The 17,904-nt window shown below is 40.5% G+C and overlaps 1 protein-coding gene across 1 annotated transcript; it reads right to left on the bottom strand.

The window, feature by feature from the left end:
- Window positions 1-4,603: 4,603 nt before the first annotated feature.
- LOC119798622 (heat shock 70 kDa protein 12A-like) lies at window positions 4,604-16,852 on the bottom strand. Its single transcript, XM_038308173.1, has 4 exons — window positions 16,551-16,852; window positions 16,228-16,449; window positions 15,961-16,135; window positions 4,604-5,634 (listed from the first exon to the last, which is right to left on the bottom strand). Exons 1-4 carry the CDS (start codon window positions 16,830-16,832, stop codon window positions 4,604-4,606), a joined length of 1,710 nt encoding a protein of 569 aa, XP_038164101.1. The 5' UTR covers window positions 16,833-16,852.
- Between the last annotated feature and the right edge of the window lie 1,052 nt (window positions 16,853-17,904).

The following is a 17,904-nucleotide window of genomic DNA, read 5'->3' as shown; positions in this document are numbered from 1 at the left end:
ACTAGCAGCTTTGATGTACTTTCAGGGTTTTGTAAAATAAATTTATGAAACTGGAGAGAGGGATTGAGTAAATCTTATGTAAAATAAAACATACTTTGACCTCACCTCTTGCCGTTTTGTAGATATTTGCAGAGACAGCAGTCAGGAACTCATAACTTTCGGATTTAGGAGTCAGAAGAAAGATTATGTTTGGACTTTGTTCAGCCCTCTGTTAAGGGAAACAACTTTTGGGAAATATTTTTTCTTATCACAACCTCATATAAAAGATATGAAAGCTGTTATGTGACAGATTATATGATTATCTTGAGAGGTAATAAAATCTGGTAATCATAAAAGAGAACAAACATTTTTTGATAAGTTTGTGAAGAGGGCAATGGGCTGAACATGCTCGGTCACAGTGTACATCTAACACAAACTACACAGAATTTTGATTAAATAATACAATTTCAGACTCTATTGCATAGATGCATTTCATATAATGCTCCCACTGATACACAGGGGTGGAAAGTAACGAATTACATTTACTCACGTTACTGTAATTGAGTACTTTTTATGAGTAATTTGTAATTTTCGGAGTAGTTTTTGAAATATGTAATTTTACTTTTACTTGATTAAATTTTAACCTAAGTAGTTTTACTTCGCTACATACTTCGCTACATTTGAAACTCCCTCCAGCACCACTCGGTTGTCTCTTTTTTTCGTTGTTTTTGGTTTCCATCCACCAGTGTTCACCATTCAGGAGAAGGAATCCAAGGTTCCCTCAGACAGTCTTTCGGCCCACAGGTGCCAGCATGTCTGGAGAAGGGCTAGAAGGGCCATCACTAAATCCCTGGTTAGCCAGGCCAGGGCTGCCAACCATAGGAGAGTTCCCGCGCCCACTTATCTAGTGGGCCAAAGGGTGCCCACAAAGGACCTGCCATTGAAATTGGACAGTAAAATGCTGGCTCCCCGTTTTATCGGGCCTTTCTCTATCTCCAAGGTGGTTAACCCGGTAGCCGTCCGCCTCCACCTTCCTTGTTCATTTCGGATACACCCCACGTTTCACTTGTCACAAATTAAACCTGTTGTAACCTCCAGGTTTGTACCCACCTCTAGGGCGCCTCCCCTCCCATCCGTCTTATTGATGGGGGCCCAGCCTACACTGTCAACCGTCTCTTAAAGGTACACTATGCAACCGGTGTTGATTTTCCAGCGAGGCTCCCCCCAGAGGGCGAAAGTAAAAGTGCACTGTCGTAAATATGCTCAGCTGTTCTCCTGGTTTCTCCGTCAAGCCAGGCGCGGTTGTTTTGAGCTTAGCAGACAGGCGAACGCAACGAATGACTAATGCTGCGTTCACACCGCAGCTGGCGCGACAGAAGCAGCGAGTTTACATGCAAAGTCAATGGTTGACGCGCGTCAAGGCGCAGCAAAAGGTCCCGCGGCGCGTTTTGAGCAGCAGGCCCAGCGCGTCTGAGCAGCTGAAGCAGTGCGTCAGGCGCGTTTAATCATCTGACGCAGGGAGAGAGACACAGCGCTGATGATCAGAGGCTATGATCTCTCCTCTTAAACAGTTTATTGACGCCTAAATTAACTTAAAATGCAGAAATCTGCCGGCAGAATATGCAGTTTGGATTATTTAGATGAAAAACACCTACCAGCTGCCGCGGTGAACTGCGAGGAGGCGACCCGGCCAGAGGCTGCCGATGAAGGGATTCCTTCTGTCGGCGCACCGCTGGTATGTGGGGGTCTGAGCGGCTCCGACAGAAAAAATATTGAAGGCAGGATAATAATCTGAATGAACTGACGGCATTGATCACGTTTTCAGGTGTATTTTCTCATTTAAACACATATTAAAACTACTTTATTCCCACTGATCACAGCAAATATAGCTGCAAGGCAGAGAAAGGATAGTGAAGCTCCGCCCAACGCGCGTCAGACACACTTTTGCACCGCGCAGCCAGAGCAGCAAAGCTGCTTCAGCCATGCGTCAGAACTAACTGGTACAAGCAGCAAAAATGAAGCAGCAGTAGCATAACTGCACAAAGATCGCCACTGTGCTAGCAACGAGAATGCTTTTAACTGGGGGGTGTAGCAGTTCTCGCCGTAAAGCAAGACTGACTCTCGCGAGACTTCTGAGCCTGTGGGTGTGGGTCGGTGCTCCTGCAATTGCAAGTGCAGTATTTCCCCCACAGACCACCAGGGCGGCCGAGAATACCTTTGTTCAACCTGAAATGACTCATTTAATCATCCAAAACGTTATGGAACACATTAATTAACTGAAAAATGTTGCATAGTGTGCCTTTAAGGTCCAGACGGAGGGGCAGGGGACTCCAATATTTGGTCGATTGGGATGATTAGGGGCCTTAGGAGCGGTCTTTGGCTCCAGCCCGTTTCATTATGGACAAAGACGTGATCAGGGATTTCCACAGAAATCCCCCCGATCAGGCTGCAATTCTAACAGCTGTACTCAACCTCGATATCTGAGTTTTAAGAATGTCTTCCACTTACCAACCTTACCAAAAGTGAGCTTTTCCCCATAGGTAATGAAGTTAGCATGTCAGACTTTGCTAACCTGCCATTTAGAATTGAAAGACTAATTTGTGTTTTAAAATCCTTGTAATGAGAATAAAAGTCTGGTGAATATACTGTAGCTAAGAAATCTTTGCAGGATCTTGACGTTTTCCTACAACACATTTCTCCACATTTGTTTGTAAAAAGTTTGCTCTACTTAACATTTTACTTCTTCTCATATATTTTAATTCACTTTTTGGTGCAGACATGCAATACATCAGGGAATACCTCACTTCAATGAAATAATGTGTGTATTACTCCGTGGTAGGAAAGGGATTTAAAGTTTTTCTCAAATGTGGGGTAGATGGCCGGATGCTCAATAGTAATGGTGAAAAATGAGGACAGTAGACCTCCTTGTCTTGCGTAACAATAAAATAAGATGGGGACCAGTCTTTTTGTCTCTATGCAAGTTATAGAAAGGAATACAACAATCTGACAGATGGACTATATCCCAAACCAAATCCATAAAGAATATCCAACTCCCCAGTGCCAACAAATCTTCCATTATTCTCAATAACTTCTTACAAAGACAATTGGCACAGCAAAACAGCTCTTGCCTTTTTGTAGATATTTGCGGAGACCGCAGTCAGGAACCCTTCACTTTTGGATTTTGAGTCAGAGGAAAGATTATGTTTGGACTTTGTTTACCCCTCTGTTAAGGGAAACAACTTTTTGGAAATATTTTTTCTTATCACAAGTATATTACTGCAACCTCATATAAAAGATATGAAAGCTGTTATGTGACAGATTATATGATTATCTTGAGAGGTAATAAAATCTGATAATCATAAAAGAGAACAAACATTTTTTGATAAGTTTGTGAAGAGGGCAATGGGTTGAACATGCTCGGTCACAGTGTACATCTAACACAAACTACACAGAATTTTGATTAAATAATACAATTGCAGACTCTATTGCATAGATGCATTTCATATAATGCTCCCACTATAATGATGCATTAAGAGATGAGCAGCAATCCGTGCTTTGGAAATTAAAATAAAAATGATTAGATATTTTTTTTATTAATTCGGTATGATAATAACAGGGTGATTGATACATTAATGAAGATTAGAAGCACAGACAATCTATTACAATAAAGGAATTACAAGAGGCTAAGGCTAAAAGCAATAGATATTACAATAAAATATTGTACTGCAGTATTATAACAGGAATTTTGGAAATGTGTGGTGACTTAAAAGCACATGATCAGAGCAATTCTTGGTCATAAATTGAAAGACAGAAATTCATAATAGTTTACTTAATAAAGTCTTCAAATATCCTCACAGAACAACTTACTTTGTAAAATCACTGCATCTACAGCTCATATGTTTAACAGAAAACTACTTTATGTCAATCTATTGTGTAAGTAAGACCCACTTACTAAACAAATAGTGGAAACAATTAAAACAGATAATTTCATGCACTCATAAATCTATATACTTAGACTTCTACTTGGACAGTAGAACACACAAGTGTATACAAAAAGAAGTTTTGTTAAGTACAGCTCTCTAGACTTTTTCATTTTTTAAAGTGCAGCCTTGATGTGTGTGTGGGGGGTGCGTGTATTAGTGTGTGCTAATGTAAATTTTCAAAAGAAAGTTTACATTAGCGCATGTTTTACATAGTGATAATAAGAGAAAGACAGAACATCACTGGATGTGTTTTTCCTTGAAATCAATAGGATTCTAAGATTAAAGGTTTGAAAATCTTTGCTGTCATAGATGCTCGAATGTTTAGGAGCATCACCAACTACTGTAGTTGTCCCAAATGAAAAAAAAGTTAAAGTGAGTCTGCCAGACGAGCTCCTTTCAGGGCTAAAAGATAGATTTGAGTTTGTCTATGAAACAAGATATAAAAAATAGATCTAATATTGGAAAATGCAATTCCTTTTGTATCTCATTACTTTCAAGGCCTTTTACAGGGTTTTACACATTCTTTAACCCTTCAAAGGAGATACAGACGTTCAATAAATCAATCACTTATTAGCATTCTTTTCTGAATTTTTTTATTTTTTTTTATTGTTAAATGCAGGAGAAATGTCTAAGAAGCATCTTCATGGTTTTGTTATAAAGTTTAACTTGACTGTTTGATTTGAGCCTGTCTCTTTGTCAGTGGCTGTGGCTGTAATCTCTGTGAAGCCAAACTTTATTTTCAGTTCTATCTCACGTTTCATTCCCAGTGTTGTATCGGGTGACTGGATATCAAATGATCCAATTTCTTCCACTCCTACTTCATCCACATATTTGACTTGTTTTTTCTCTGTCTGATAAAAGGTGAAGTTTATAACTGTCTGGTCTGGTTCAAGCGGACACAGAATCTCAGTTCTAATTTCATCCCAACCAACATCGTCATCAGCTGTCACCAGTGTCATGAAGATATCATTACACCATTCACCCTCTTCATTGGTGAACTTCTTTTCCTTCCTGTGGATTAATTTATCAAAGCTCTCAATAATACAAACTCCGTATGTGAAGGCACTTTTACGAGATTTCACAAGTGCAGGATTTCTTCCAAACTCTACAGCTCCTATCAGGATTGCTTCTTGTGGTCTTGATGGACACAGAATTTTACAGTCATCATTAAATTCCTCATTGATATGTCTCCGCAGAACCCTGCTTTCCGCGTAGCCCCCAACTAACAGAATATAATCAATGGCTTGAACTTTGGTAAACATTTCTTTGATACTCTTAGTAATACCCTCTAGACTTTCAGAGAAAAAATAATGCATTTTCTGTTTATAGATGACAATACATCCTTCATCCCAGGAGACTCCTTGCACTCCTTCAAATAACTGTTCTATTTCTTTCCTTTTTTGAGCAATATCCCCAAGTTTATAAGGACAGCTAATCTCTGCATCTGCATCTTGTTTTTTGAAAAGTGTAAAATCATATATCATTTTCTGAACTTCACTGGGGTGTTCTCTTTCATATTCATCCCAGACTCCATCTGAAAATATTTCCCTGAGGAACTCTTTAAATTTTCGGTCCACAGTTTGGCCTCCCAGGTTGTTTCCAGAGGCTTTGTGTAGCTCCTTCAGGCCACCTCCTTCCAGCACTTCATGTACAGTCATGTCAATAGTTCCTCCTGAAACACACATATTTTAAGTCTTTAATGGAAAGGAAAATTACACAACTAAACATCACCTTTTTCAACCACTGAAACAGAAAAAAATATAATAAGAATGTCTTTCAAATGTATTTCTATTAAATGCAGAAAACCATTAAGACTGTTTTATCTCACAGTAAAGATTGTTCCATAAACTGACATCTTTAGCTAAAGTGCATCTTTCTATTGTTGCTGTTTTGAAGGTAATATTTCTTTTAACTATAGCTTTTTGCTTTTACACATACTATGTCCAATTAAGGAAACATAGTTCAATAACATTGAATATGTTAGAGAATATTTTCTTGTATAGCATCATTGACTTTTGGGTTATGTGTTGTATGCTGTTTATTCTTCATGTTTTTCTTTTAATATTTTTCACTCTGGGATGTGATGATGTCTACTTTGTGCATGGAGTGTGTCAGAGGGCAGTAGAGAGCCCAAGTGTTCACATGGTGTTCAGAGAGAGAGTAGAGAGGCAGAAGCTCTAGGGTGATTAACGTTGGTTGAGCACCTGAGGGGCCTTTTGTTTGTTTGCCCTGGGTGTGGTTTGAGTCAGTGGAGCACAGAGACGCTACTGGTATGTATTTCACTTCATTGTCCCACTTATGTTCTAGTAAATCATGAAATAAGATTGATGATACTGATCGGAATGCTTAATTTAATTTAAGAAATAAGATGAGAAAATGAGAGAAAATAATGTTTAATTTAATTTAATCCATATTATACTAAGTCTAATATAGAGAACTAAACATGTTTGCATGTGTGACTATGGTACATGGTGGAACTAATTTCTGTTTGTTTTTCTTTTCTTTGTTGAGGTTATCAACCTGCTTATGATTCAACAGAAAATGACAAAAGTCAAATAAAAGAAATGACTAAGTTGATCTGAGTTGTTTCCTGCGTCCTCTGTGCCATGCCTGGTCGAGTTCAGGCAGACAAACCCCAAAATAACTCGACAGTTGATAACCAGTCGGGCAGCCTGGACAAGGACATAAACGGGTCCAGAGTAAAGCTGTAGACGCAAGGGTGCAAGCTGTGAGTGTCAACAAGGTCTAAAATGGCAGAAGATCCTTAAGAAGATGGTCAAACAGCTCAAAAGAGAGAGGACCACTGCAAAAAGCAGCTTCGCCAGGCAAGCCAACTTTATTAGAAAAGGAGCAGATGGCATGGTAGAAGAAGAGCTACAGAAGGAATTCAATAAGCTTTCAGTCTGTCTAAGAAATATTTTTGAAGCAAACAATGAATACAGGATTGGATTGCTGGCTGAGGCGACAAAAGAAGAAGAGGCGGGCCTTGAATAGCAGCTGGAAAGTGATATAGAAAAGACTGTGGGTGAGGCTGAAACAAGGTTTAATCAGGTGTGTGGAATCATCCAGAAGAACCTGTGGTCAAAGTATGGTCAAGACGAAATCAGCAATCTGCAATCCTGGTGGCAGAGGAAAGTGCTGATGTAGCAGGAAACCTATCTTTTCAGAGTACTCACCTGGAGGGGTACGATGTGCATCTAAGTCTCCTGGAGAAGAGGATGAAGGAGGTCATCAAGGCCATGTCAAATTGGGAGCGATGGATCCCTGGGTTAGAGAAAAGAGATCTTGATGGCAGGATCAGACATTTTAAAAGAATCAGCCGTAGAATTTAACTGAGGAAAGCTGAATATGCCACTGCACAGAGAATTGCAGAGGAAGCAAGTGCTGCGCAACCTGTAAATGTGGTGGCTGGAGGTCCAATACAAGCAGCACCTACGGTTAGGATTAAACCGACAGCTCTTCCTACCTTCAGTGGAAACAAGAGAGATTATAACAGATGGGGAAAGGATTGGGAGAATCTTCAGAGACAAGGAGAGCCATCTGGGTCAGCAGAGGTCAAGAAAATTCAACTCCTCAGCAGCGTTGAAGACAAAATAATAAAGGATCTCAGACTGTCAATCTACACTACTGCTGATGAGATCTTCAGAGTCATGGAGAACAGGTTCGGCAATAAGGCAACAATTGTCCTAGAAATCCTAGAAGAATTAGAGAAAATGGCTCCTGTTAAGGGAAATCAACCAAGGAAAGTCATTGAAGTAATTCAGACTGTGGAAAAAGCCCTAGCAGATCTGACAGAGCTGGGGAGCTCTGGTGCAATGAGGAACCCGTTGGTCATCAAGACAATAGAGAGTAAATTACCAGATTTTGTGAAAAGAGACTGGTTAATCTTCATGCTAGAGTCAAGCAATAATGTCACCCCAGGGAACCACTTTGATGTGCTCCTGAAGTTCCTAAAAAAAGCAGGAAGGCGTCCTGGAGAGACTTGAGCAGCTTAAAACTGTGGAGAAGAGAGAGAGACCAGACTACTGCCCAGGAAGGAAACCTGAGAAAAGTTGTGCTTCTACCAAGATGACAAAGAAAGAAATGGGGGAAGTGTGTGGAGTGTGATGATGACAAGATCTTCTTCTGTAAGAAGTTTAGAGGATTGAAACTTCAGGACAAAAAAGGCGGCCGTGAAAAAGCTAGGTGCATGCAAGATGATATGGATGATATTGCCAAGGTGCACAAAGTAATAGAACCTGAGAGATTAAAATAATTCTTCACAGAGGTTGAGCTGGAGGAGCTAAGAAGACCAAAAGATGTTGAGCTTCTTATCAGCCACAGAGAGGGAAGGCTTGCTCCTCAAAGGAAGAGAGTGGTTGGGGACCTCGTCTTGTGGGAGAGTCCACCCGGGAAGACAGTGGGAGGAGCACATCCTGATCTCTTTGAAGATGCAGAAGTGGCAGCCCATGGGTCAAGAACCAACTTCGCTCGGTCCATTAGAAGAGCTGCTGTCAAATATAAGGAGATTCTCAGAGACACATCCGAAGCAGAGGATTCCCTCCTAAAAAAGGAGCATCAGGCTAATGTAAATTTTACAAGAGCCACTAACAGTGAGTTTCTTGAATGGTGGAGATGGGAGAGTATTGGGGCAGCCTGTAAACCGAGATGTGCGGGATGCAGATGTGGAAATTGCTAACCGGGAGGGAAAGAAATGACCCTGGCAGAGGAAAAAGAACTTTAGATCATTAAAAGAGGTCTCCCGTACATCAAGAAGGAGCATACTCACGTGAACTCACCACACTGGGATGCAAGGTATCCATGGGTTGAAGACCCTGTCTCTCTCCCCAACAACAGGAGTGCAGTGGAAGCCACATTTTTAAGAACAGAAAGGCAATTGGAAAGAGAGCTTGAATGGAAAGCTGCATACACAGCGCAAGTACATGAGATGGTTGAACGTCATGCAACCATGGAACTCACTGAGAAGATGAAAGGAAACTGGAAGGGGCCGGTGTGGTATGTAAGCCACTTGGTGGCACCTAACCCTCACTCAGTAATGACCCCAGTCGATTGATGTGGAATAGTAGCCAAAAATTCAAAGGCGTGAGCATGAATGACCGTCTTTTAAAGGGGCCAGACGTTCTAAACCCAATTAGAGCTGTCCTGCTGAGGTTCAGAAGAGGTGTGTATGCAGCCCTAGGTGACATCAAAAAGATGTATTATTCAGTGTGGCTGGAGGAACGTGAAATGCATCTACACCGATTTCTCTGATGGGACAAGCCAGAGGAAGATACTGTATAAAAGAATATGCCATCACACGGGTCAACATAGGGGACAGACCAGCTGGGTGCATAGCACAGCTCGCTATGCGTGAGACGGCAAGATAATCCATCTTTGCTCACCTGAAGGAGGAGTGCAGGATTCTGGAAGAGGATAGCCATGTGGATGACATCCTAACATCCCACAACAGTCTGGAGGAACTGATCAAAATCACAAAAGGAGTGGAGGACATCTTGAAGGCAGGAGGTGTCTTTCTCAAGCCTTGGGTGTGGTCAGGCCAAAGTGGGAGGCAGGTTGCTGCAGGGGGAATCCGGAGGCAGCAGCACAAAGTGCAGCAACAATCATCCTTCCAAACCAGATGAGGGTTGAAGACAACAAGGCCCTGGGTGTTGGGTATCAGGCGGAAGAGGACATGCTTTACATGATGACATCAATCAACTTTTTCAAGAGGAAAAGAAAGGTTAGACTGGGCGAGCATCTTACGAAGGAGAATGTGAGACTGGAGACACCTGACCCACTGAGCAGGAAAGAGCTGCTTAGTCAGGTAGCTAGGCTTTATGACCCAATTGGGCTAGTCCCACCAGTCAAACAGAAGGGAGCAATCCTTGTAAGGAAGGCCTTCCAAGAAGCTGGAGGTGGAAAGATGACTCGAAAGACCTGGGATAAACCGCTTTCAGAAGGTCTAAGAGAAGAAGCCATTAAGATATTTGAAGAAATTTGTAGAGCTTGGGCGTATTAAATTCCACAGAAGCATCACACCAGCTGACTGGAGAGGGAAACCGTTGGGAATAACCTTCTCAGATGGGAGTGATAAAACCTATGGAGCAGTGATGTACCTGAGGTGGGATACAGAGAGAGAAGTTGACGTCTGCTTTGTGGAAGCAAAGGCCAAGCTGACCCCACTGGATCAAAAGGGAGAAGCGGCAAAGGCCGAGATCTGTGGAACTGTTTTTGCAGCCAGGCTCAGGAAGTATTTTGAGAGGCAGGGGAGACTGAAAGTGGAGAAGTGGTTCCATCTAGTGGACAGCCAAACAGTCTTGGGCGCCATTCAAAAGGACAGCTATGGGTACCAGACCTTCTTTGCAAACCGTGTGGGTGAGATCCAAAGAATTGAAGAGAATTGAAGACTGGTGGTGGATTCCTGGGGAACTGAACATTGCCGATATAATGACTAGAGGAAGCACAGCAAGAGATCTGAAGGAAGGATCTGTGTGGCAAAACGAGCCAGAGTTTTGAAGTGGCCAGTGGAGGAGTGGCCTAAGAAGTCAGCTGGAGAAGTTGCTGCTCATGCCAGGGAAAGTGTAAACAAGCTCAAGAGAAAAGCGTTCATAGCAGCAGTGACCAGAAGTCAAGCAAAAAGTGAGCAACATCTTCCAACCACTCAGGGAAGCTTCAAAGATCCCAACATGGACAAAACCAAAACAAATCACACAATTGGCCCAGAAAAAACACCTGCTGACTCTCAGCTGAAGAGTCTGGTGGAGGTTAGGAGATTCAGTCACTTGCACAAGTTAGTAAACGGTGTTGCCTGGGTCCAGCGAGCTGCTAAGAAGTGGCTGAAAATTAAAGTGGAAGGCAGAGGACAACTGAAAGGTGAATTACCTATGCTAACAGTGAGAGAGCAGGAAGATGCACTTAGACATCTCTTCCTTGAAGCTCAAGAAGGTGGGACCTTTCCAGTTACAGTTACAGACTGGTGGTATACAAAGATGAAGAATCTGGATTGTTAGTCTGTGGAGGTAGGGTGCAGATATTCACTGAACATAAATCTGCAGTGCCCATAATACCATATGAGGCGTGGATATCTGTGTTGATAGCAAGAGAGGCCCACAATGCAAATCATGAAGGTGTGGCAGGAACATTTTTCAGGATGAGGAAGAAGGCCTGAGTGTTTAAAGGTCGCAGACTTGCAAAGAAAGTGGTTGACAGTTGTGTCATCTGCAGGAAGCTCAAAGCCAAGCAATTTTAGCAAGTTATGAGTGAACTGCCACCAGAAAGAGTGAGCCTCTCAAATCCATTTGAATTTACGAGTGTTGATTTGTTTGGACCATATGAGGTCAGAGACGAGATAAAGAAGAGGACTAAACTGAAAGTCTGAGGCATCGTATTCTGCTGTATGGCTTCAAGAGCTGTTCACACCGATGTTGTCAGTGACCAGTCATCAGAAGGGTTTCTTTTGGCTTATCAGATATTCACATCCCTCAGAGGACACCCAAGGAAGCTGTGGTCTGATGCTGGGACAAATTTTGTGGGGGCCAAACCTGCACTGAAGGAGCTCCAAAGTTTCCTATATAAACTGAACAAAGCTGAGCTTGAGGTTGAAGCTACAGGGAATGGAACAGAATGGTAGTGGAAGATCCACCCAGCCGACTCCCCCCACAGGAACGGAGCAGAAACAGCAGTCTGGTTAGTCAAAAGAGCCTTAAATAACCTTGGTGGTGATGTAGTCTTTACATGGGGAGTGTTTTAAATATTTCTCTTCATGGCAGCAAATTTGGTAAATGAACAACCCATAGCTGCCAGAGTTCAAAGTCGTAAAGACCATGTGGAGTATGTCAGCCCAAACTCCCTCTTATTTGGTTGGGCCAGCCCAAAGGGAGATCCAGGAGATTTTCAATTTGAGGGCTACTCGTATAAAAGACTCCAAAGTATCCAGCAAGTAGTCAGCAGGTTCTGGAGAAAGTGGTGTGAGCTGGCTGGTCCCAACCTATTCATTGGAAGCAAATGGCACACAAAGCAACGGAATGTCACGGTGGAAGATGTTGTGTGGCTGGCAGATCAAAACGCTTTAAGAGGCCGATACAACCTTTGCAGAGTTGTCATTGTAAATCCTGACCAAAGAGGAGTCGTGAGGGATGTGAATGTGAGGACTTTTCCAAGCTACCCTGTTCCAATGAGTAAAGGAGGGACACTGCACAAGCAAAGAAAAAACACAGAAAAACTCTCATCCAGAATCCTCTCCACCATCGTTCACAGGGGTGTCAGATGCCTGGTGGTTCTGCTTCCTATTGAGGAGCAACATTAAGAGAGAATAGTGTGACCTCCTTGGGTTCATTAACCAGGAGCTGAAGTGGGAGGTGTTGGGTTATGTGTTGTATGCTGTTTATTTTTCATGTTTTTCTTTTAATATTTTTCACTCTGGGATGTGACTACTTTGTACATGGAGTGTGTCAAAGGGCAGTAGAGAGCCTAAGTGTTCACATGGTGTTCAGAGAGAGAGTTGAGAGCAAGAAGCTCTAGGGCAGTGGTCTCCAACCCTGGTCCTCAAGATCTACTGTCCTACAGATTTTAGATGCATCCCTGCTTCAACACAGCTGAATCAAATGATTGATGACCTTTTCAAGCCATTCATTTTATTCAGCTGTGTTGAATCAAATGAATGTAGGACAGTAGATCTTGAGGACCAGGGTTGGAGACCACTGCTCTAGGGTTATTAACCTTGGTTGAGCACCTGAGGGGCCTTTTGTTTGTTTGCCCTGGGTGTGGTTTGAGTCAGTGGAGCACAGAGACACTACTGGTATGTATGTATTTCAGAATGTTTAATTTAATTTAAGAAATTAGATGAGAAAATGAGAGAAAATAAATGAGAGAAAGAATGTTTAATTTAATCCATATTATACTAAGTCTAATATGGAGAACTAAACATGTTTGCAATGTGTGACTATGGTTCATGGTGGAACTAATTTCTGTTTGTTTTTCTTTTCTTTGTTGAGGTTATCAACCTGCGTATGATTCAACAGAAAATGACAAAAGTCAAATAAAAGAAATGACTAAGTTGATCTGAGTTGTTTCCTGCGTCCTCTGTGTCAAGCCTGGTCGAGTTCAGGCAGACAAACACCAAAATAACTCGACGGCAATCCTGCACACCAAGCATGCATACAGCGACAGTGTAAGGTGAAAAATTCCTTTTTAACTGAGAGAAGCCTACTGCAAAACCATCCTCACTGGTATGGGACTTCTGCAGAGGAAGACTGGGGGTTTAAGAAAACAGATGCAGACACACAAAGGAAACATCAAAGTACTAATGCAATAATACTTTGTATGTTAGAAATGGCAACAGAAAACTAGCTCAACATGTTGCTTTGTCTTTAAAAGAAACAACTAAGCAGAGCTGAGCCTGTTTTTATATCTAAAGGCATGAAAAAGAGCACATACAGTTAATCACAGTCAGCTGAGCCAATAACTATGTCTAGGACAGACCAGATTCCTCAGTAAGCTTCTCAGGCAAGTAACCTCTTTAGCTTCTTGACTAAGAGCAAGATGCTAAGCCTCTGATGTGGAAACTTGTTAGTATAATTTTGAAAGCTTTGCAATTCTTTTTTTGTTATTCATTTGATTAACTTGTTTTATTATGTTGTATTATATTTTAATATATTGATGTCTTGAGATGGTTAGAAATCTTCAGTTAGCATGAATTCAACAACTTTAAACAGATTTAGAATTAAAACTAAAGCAAGTAATAGTTGATATAAAAAGAAAAAAAAAAGGAAAATGTAACAGTTTCTATGGCAATTTTCCACCTAGGAACCAAAACACTCCCCATGAGGAACATAGACAGGGACTGCCCTAAGGAGATGAACTAAAGCAGTGACAGTTTAGAATTTATCAGTTAACAATGTGATTCAAAAACATATTTCTTAAAAAGATAAGCTCTCACAGTAACAAGTTGCTGAAATGTTTACAGTATAAACTGCATTTTCAGGACAAAAACACAGGATATCATTAGATCATTGCAGCTGCAATCTTGACTGCTAAGGTTAGAGAAAAGCGACTGTATCAATCTGTCTGGCTCGCCAGACCAACTGCAATGCACTTTTACCTGTGTGCCTTATCAGGCCTATGCATTTGCCTTTGTGTGACCAATCTTTGATGATCAGCCACATCAAAGTAATTAGCTGTAATTATTTCCTGATATACAGGATGTCCCCATCTATTACCAAATGACCACTTGAGAAAACCCTAGAAGCACCCACCTCTACACCTTTCCTGAACATCAGCAAGGATAAGCCTGTATAACTTTATAAAAAAAACTATCACCGTACTACAAAGTTTCATCATCTAAATCCAAAAGACAGAACATTTCTGTTGCTAAAATTAAGCATCTTAAAAGATGTGAAAACAGCTTGTCATAATCAGAACTAAATTTATACTATAGCTTCCAGCAAGCTTTTCAGCTTTACCATCATATGAGAGGTGGTCAAACTGAACATCTGGTCTCTTTTGCAAAGGTAGCTGCTCCAAGAAATAAACAACTCTGATGAGCTCCGCCATGTTGTGCTGCACGTTGCTGGCCAAAGCCTATAGACCTCTCCTTTTTATCATTCCTCTAAAGAAAAAGCTTGTCAGCTTGGAGACCGCATTGATCATCTACAGTTCCCTCAATTGTCTCTCTGGTTGAGATGCCAATCAAGAGGAAACCACCTCTGTTATTTGACATGAGCCCCTGAAACAAGCCTCTTTCCTTTCTTGCTGAACCGTCTCCATATTACATAGAACAGCCTGCCTTGCCCATTTTTGCTACAACCCAGGCTGAAGGCTGCTTTTCCCCCTCTCCTGCATAGAGAGAGATAAAAGCCGCTAAGACTCGTACACCCTGCAGTCGCTGTGCCACTCTGGAGAAAGCAACAAACCAGTAAAACCTTTGTCTTTCTTTTATTTGGTACTTTACTTTTGCGTAGACAGGCTCAATTAGAAATATGTGTATGTTTTATTTGCTTTAAAAGGAGTTTATTTGAGCAAAAGAACTGCAACTATAAAGATTAATTCTATTCAGATTTTGTGTCCCGTTGTATTTGCCATACATTATTATTTTAAATATTAGGATATATTAGTGACACATTTGCTTTAAAATGAGTTTATTTAAGCTAAAGAACTGCAATTATAAAGATTAATTCTATTCAGATTTTGTGTCCCTTTGTATTTGCCATACATTATTATTTTAAATATTAGGATATATTAGTGACACATTGGTCAAATTAGTGATTTATTATTGACAGATGTGGCTAGAAATAAGTTACATTTATTTGAGTAATCTTTTGGGGAAAATTTTGTTTTTATCAGTTTTACCAGAGTTATCAATATTATTACTTTATTGAGGACACAAGACGGTAGTTTTTCTTGAGTAATATTACTGTAAAGTATTGCTACTCTTGCTTGAATAAAGCTTAAGGCTGCTGTCTATCCAACATGAATAACTTGACTGAAGAACTGAATAATTTTAATCAAAAATGCTACATAGAATATTTGTTGGTGCAAAAGCCAAGTTGCTTTAATTTTATTTTCTACATACAGAGACACTGAGAAATCAAGGGAATTTACAGTATCAGACATTACCTACAATATAAATAAATAGATAATTACTGGGCACAGGGCATGAGGTTTTCAATACATTAAGACTATATATACACATATATATATATTCTTAATGTTTTTTTTACCCTTTTGTGTTTTTGTTTAAGCTTTCTAAGTATTTGCAGCATGCCTATAATTTGCAGCATGTTTGATTGCTGCTTCTCTCTGTTTACTGTTATTGCAGCACTTCTATTTAGCAGTGGTTTGTGGTTTTCTAATTTTATGTTGTTTAGCCACTGAAAATTATTGATTTAAATGTGATTATTTACAACACTTCAAACTGAATTCATAGCCAAATCACACCAAAAAAAATTTGCAGTAATTTTGATTTACTGACTATAAAATGTATAAATTAAAGGTTAACATTTCAAAAAACATAATATCATACCTCCACAGTCAACAACAATGTATCGAGTTCCTGGAGAATCAGCAAATGTTGGATTTTCCTTTTGGTTTACTGAAATGAAACCTTCAGCTGGCAACTTTTTACAACAGAGTGAAGCAGCTTCTGGTTCCAGTGCAATGACCAGTTTATTCTCAGTATCTTTGGTTACAATTCCAGCCTGAAACCAAGAAGGAAACCAAATTTCTTAATGATTAGACACAAAAGTTGTAGGGCTAAGGCTTTTAATTTTGTATCAGTTTTAACAGTAACCTTAGTTGCAGCTTCCCTCATGAACTGTTTGGCTGAAGGATCCCAGATGGCAGGAACAGTAAGCACCCAGGTAAATTCAGAGGAGAGAAACTTTTTCGCTGTGGTTATATTGATGAAATTCAGTGCATCATCCTTCAGGAATCTCAATGCTTCTGTAAAAACTTTTAGTGCATTCATTGATTTTCCATTGGCTGCTGTGATCTTCAGATCCTTGGTAGGTTTCTGGAGAACATTACCACCTATGTTATTGTTGTACCTAGACAGGAACTGTTAATAAAACTGTATATTGCATTAGTTTTTAACAATGTGTTAAGTTTACTCACTTTGCCATAGAGGGACATCTTGAAGCAATCAAAGAACAACAACTTTCTCTCTTCTTTATTCTTCTTTAAGACATAAGATTGTTTAGCTTTATAACCAAAGCTTATAAAGTTTTCTTGTTCATCAAACAGGATGCAGGTAGGAGTCTTTGGGGTTTCCAGTCCAACTTCTTCACCCCAATACTTCAAACGTGGCTCAATGTTTTCATTTCGTTCAGTTATACTAAAGGCATACCCGCTATAAGTAGTGCCAAAGTCTATGGCAATGATGAAGGAGTCACCCATGTTGCAAGCAGGTCCCTCTGGGCAAAGTGAAGATAAGAATGAAGTGCTGCTATTTAAACATATTTACTATCAGAGAGTAGGCAGGGTTTGGCTTGTAGTCCAAAGTCCCTTCAAAGCTGTAAACTTTATTGAAAAAGCATTTCCCTGGCAAAATTTATAAAACTTTTTAAAATGAGGAAACAAATATCGGTAAAGTGGGAAAACTGAAAGGCAACTATAGGTTAATACACAATCAGAATAGCAAAGAAAGTGTAATGGGTATTTAAGATTGAATAACACAAACATGTTTTATGTGATGTGTATATACAGTATGTTGTTACATTTAGATTTTTTTTTTTTATTTAAACTGTCCTAGGACAATATTTGTTATTATTCGAAAACTGAATTACGTTTCAAATGCATTTTGACATCAGGTTTTGTTTTAGACAGATAAACTTGCAACCCAGCTATGTTGGACCACAAGGGAAACCCCTGGTCACAATTTGACCCCTAAATTCTGTCATGATGGGTCTAATGTTTTTAAACCAACTTGCAGAAGAACTCACAGAGACGGGAAAAAGTTAAACAGTTTATTGAAAGGTTTACTGTACAGAGACTAGGAAAAACACTGTGGTAGTTTGGGAGGGTTCCAGAGTTCCCGTTTGTGGAGGCTTGATCTGTTGAAGGTTTAGTTCATTGGAGGGCAGACAGACAGACTATGGTGATCCTGAGGAGCAGCTGAGCAGACTGACACAAAGTTCCTGAAGTGCACGGCGTTCAGATGAGGAGATCTGTCTCCTATTCTCAGTGTGACGAGAGTCCCTTCCAAGACTTGAAGGGCCTGGCTTATCCAGTGGATCAGTGATATCCTACTGGAGAATTAAAGACAAAAACTATGTTAGCACTGAGAAAGCTCAGAAGAAACTGGGACTCAAAGTAGACTCTGCAAACTCTGAGGGGCTAGAGCACCCAATACTGGCAAACACTCTGGTGAGGAAGTGAAGACAGTCTGTTCCTTAAATACTCCTCAGGAAGTGATGACCCAATAGGCTGCAGGTGTGACCCCTTGCTCACACTGGCTCCGGTGCAGTTA

The sequence above is a fragment of the Cyprinodon tularosa genome, unplaced genomic scaffold, assembly GCF_016077235.1.
Source record: "Cyprinodon tularosa strain WSP-4 unplaced genomic scaffold, ASM1607723v1 ctg630, whole genome shotgun sequence".
NCBI lineage: Eukaryota > Metazoa > Chordata > Actinopteri > Cyprinodontiformes > Cyprinodontidae > Cyprinodon > Cyprinodon tularosa.
The sequence above is the reverse complement of the archived record's forward strand: the minus strand, read 5'-3'. Positions and strand labels throughout refer to the sequence as shown.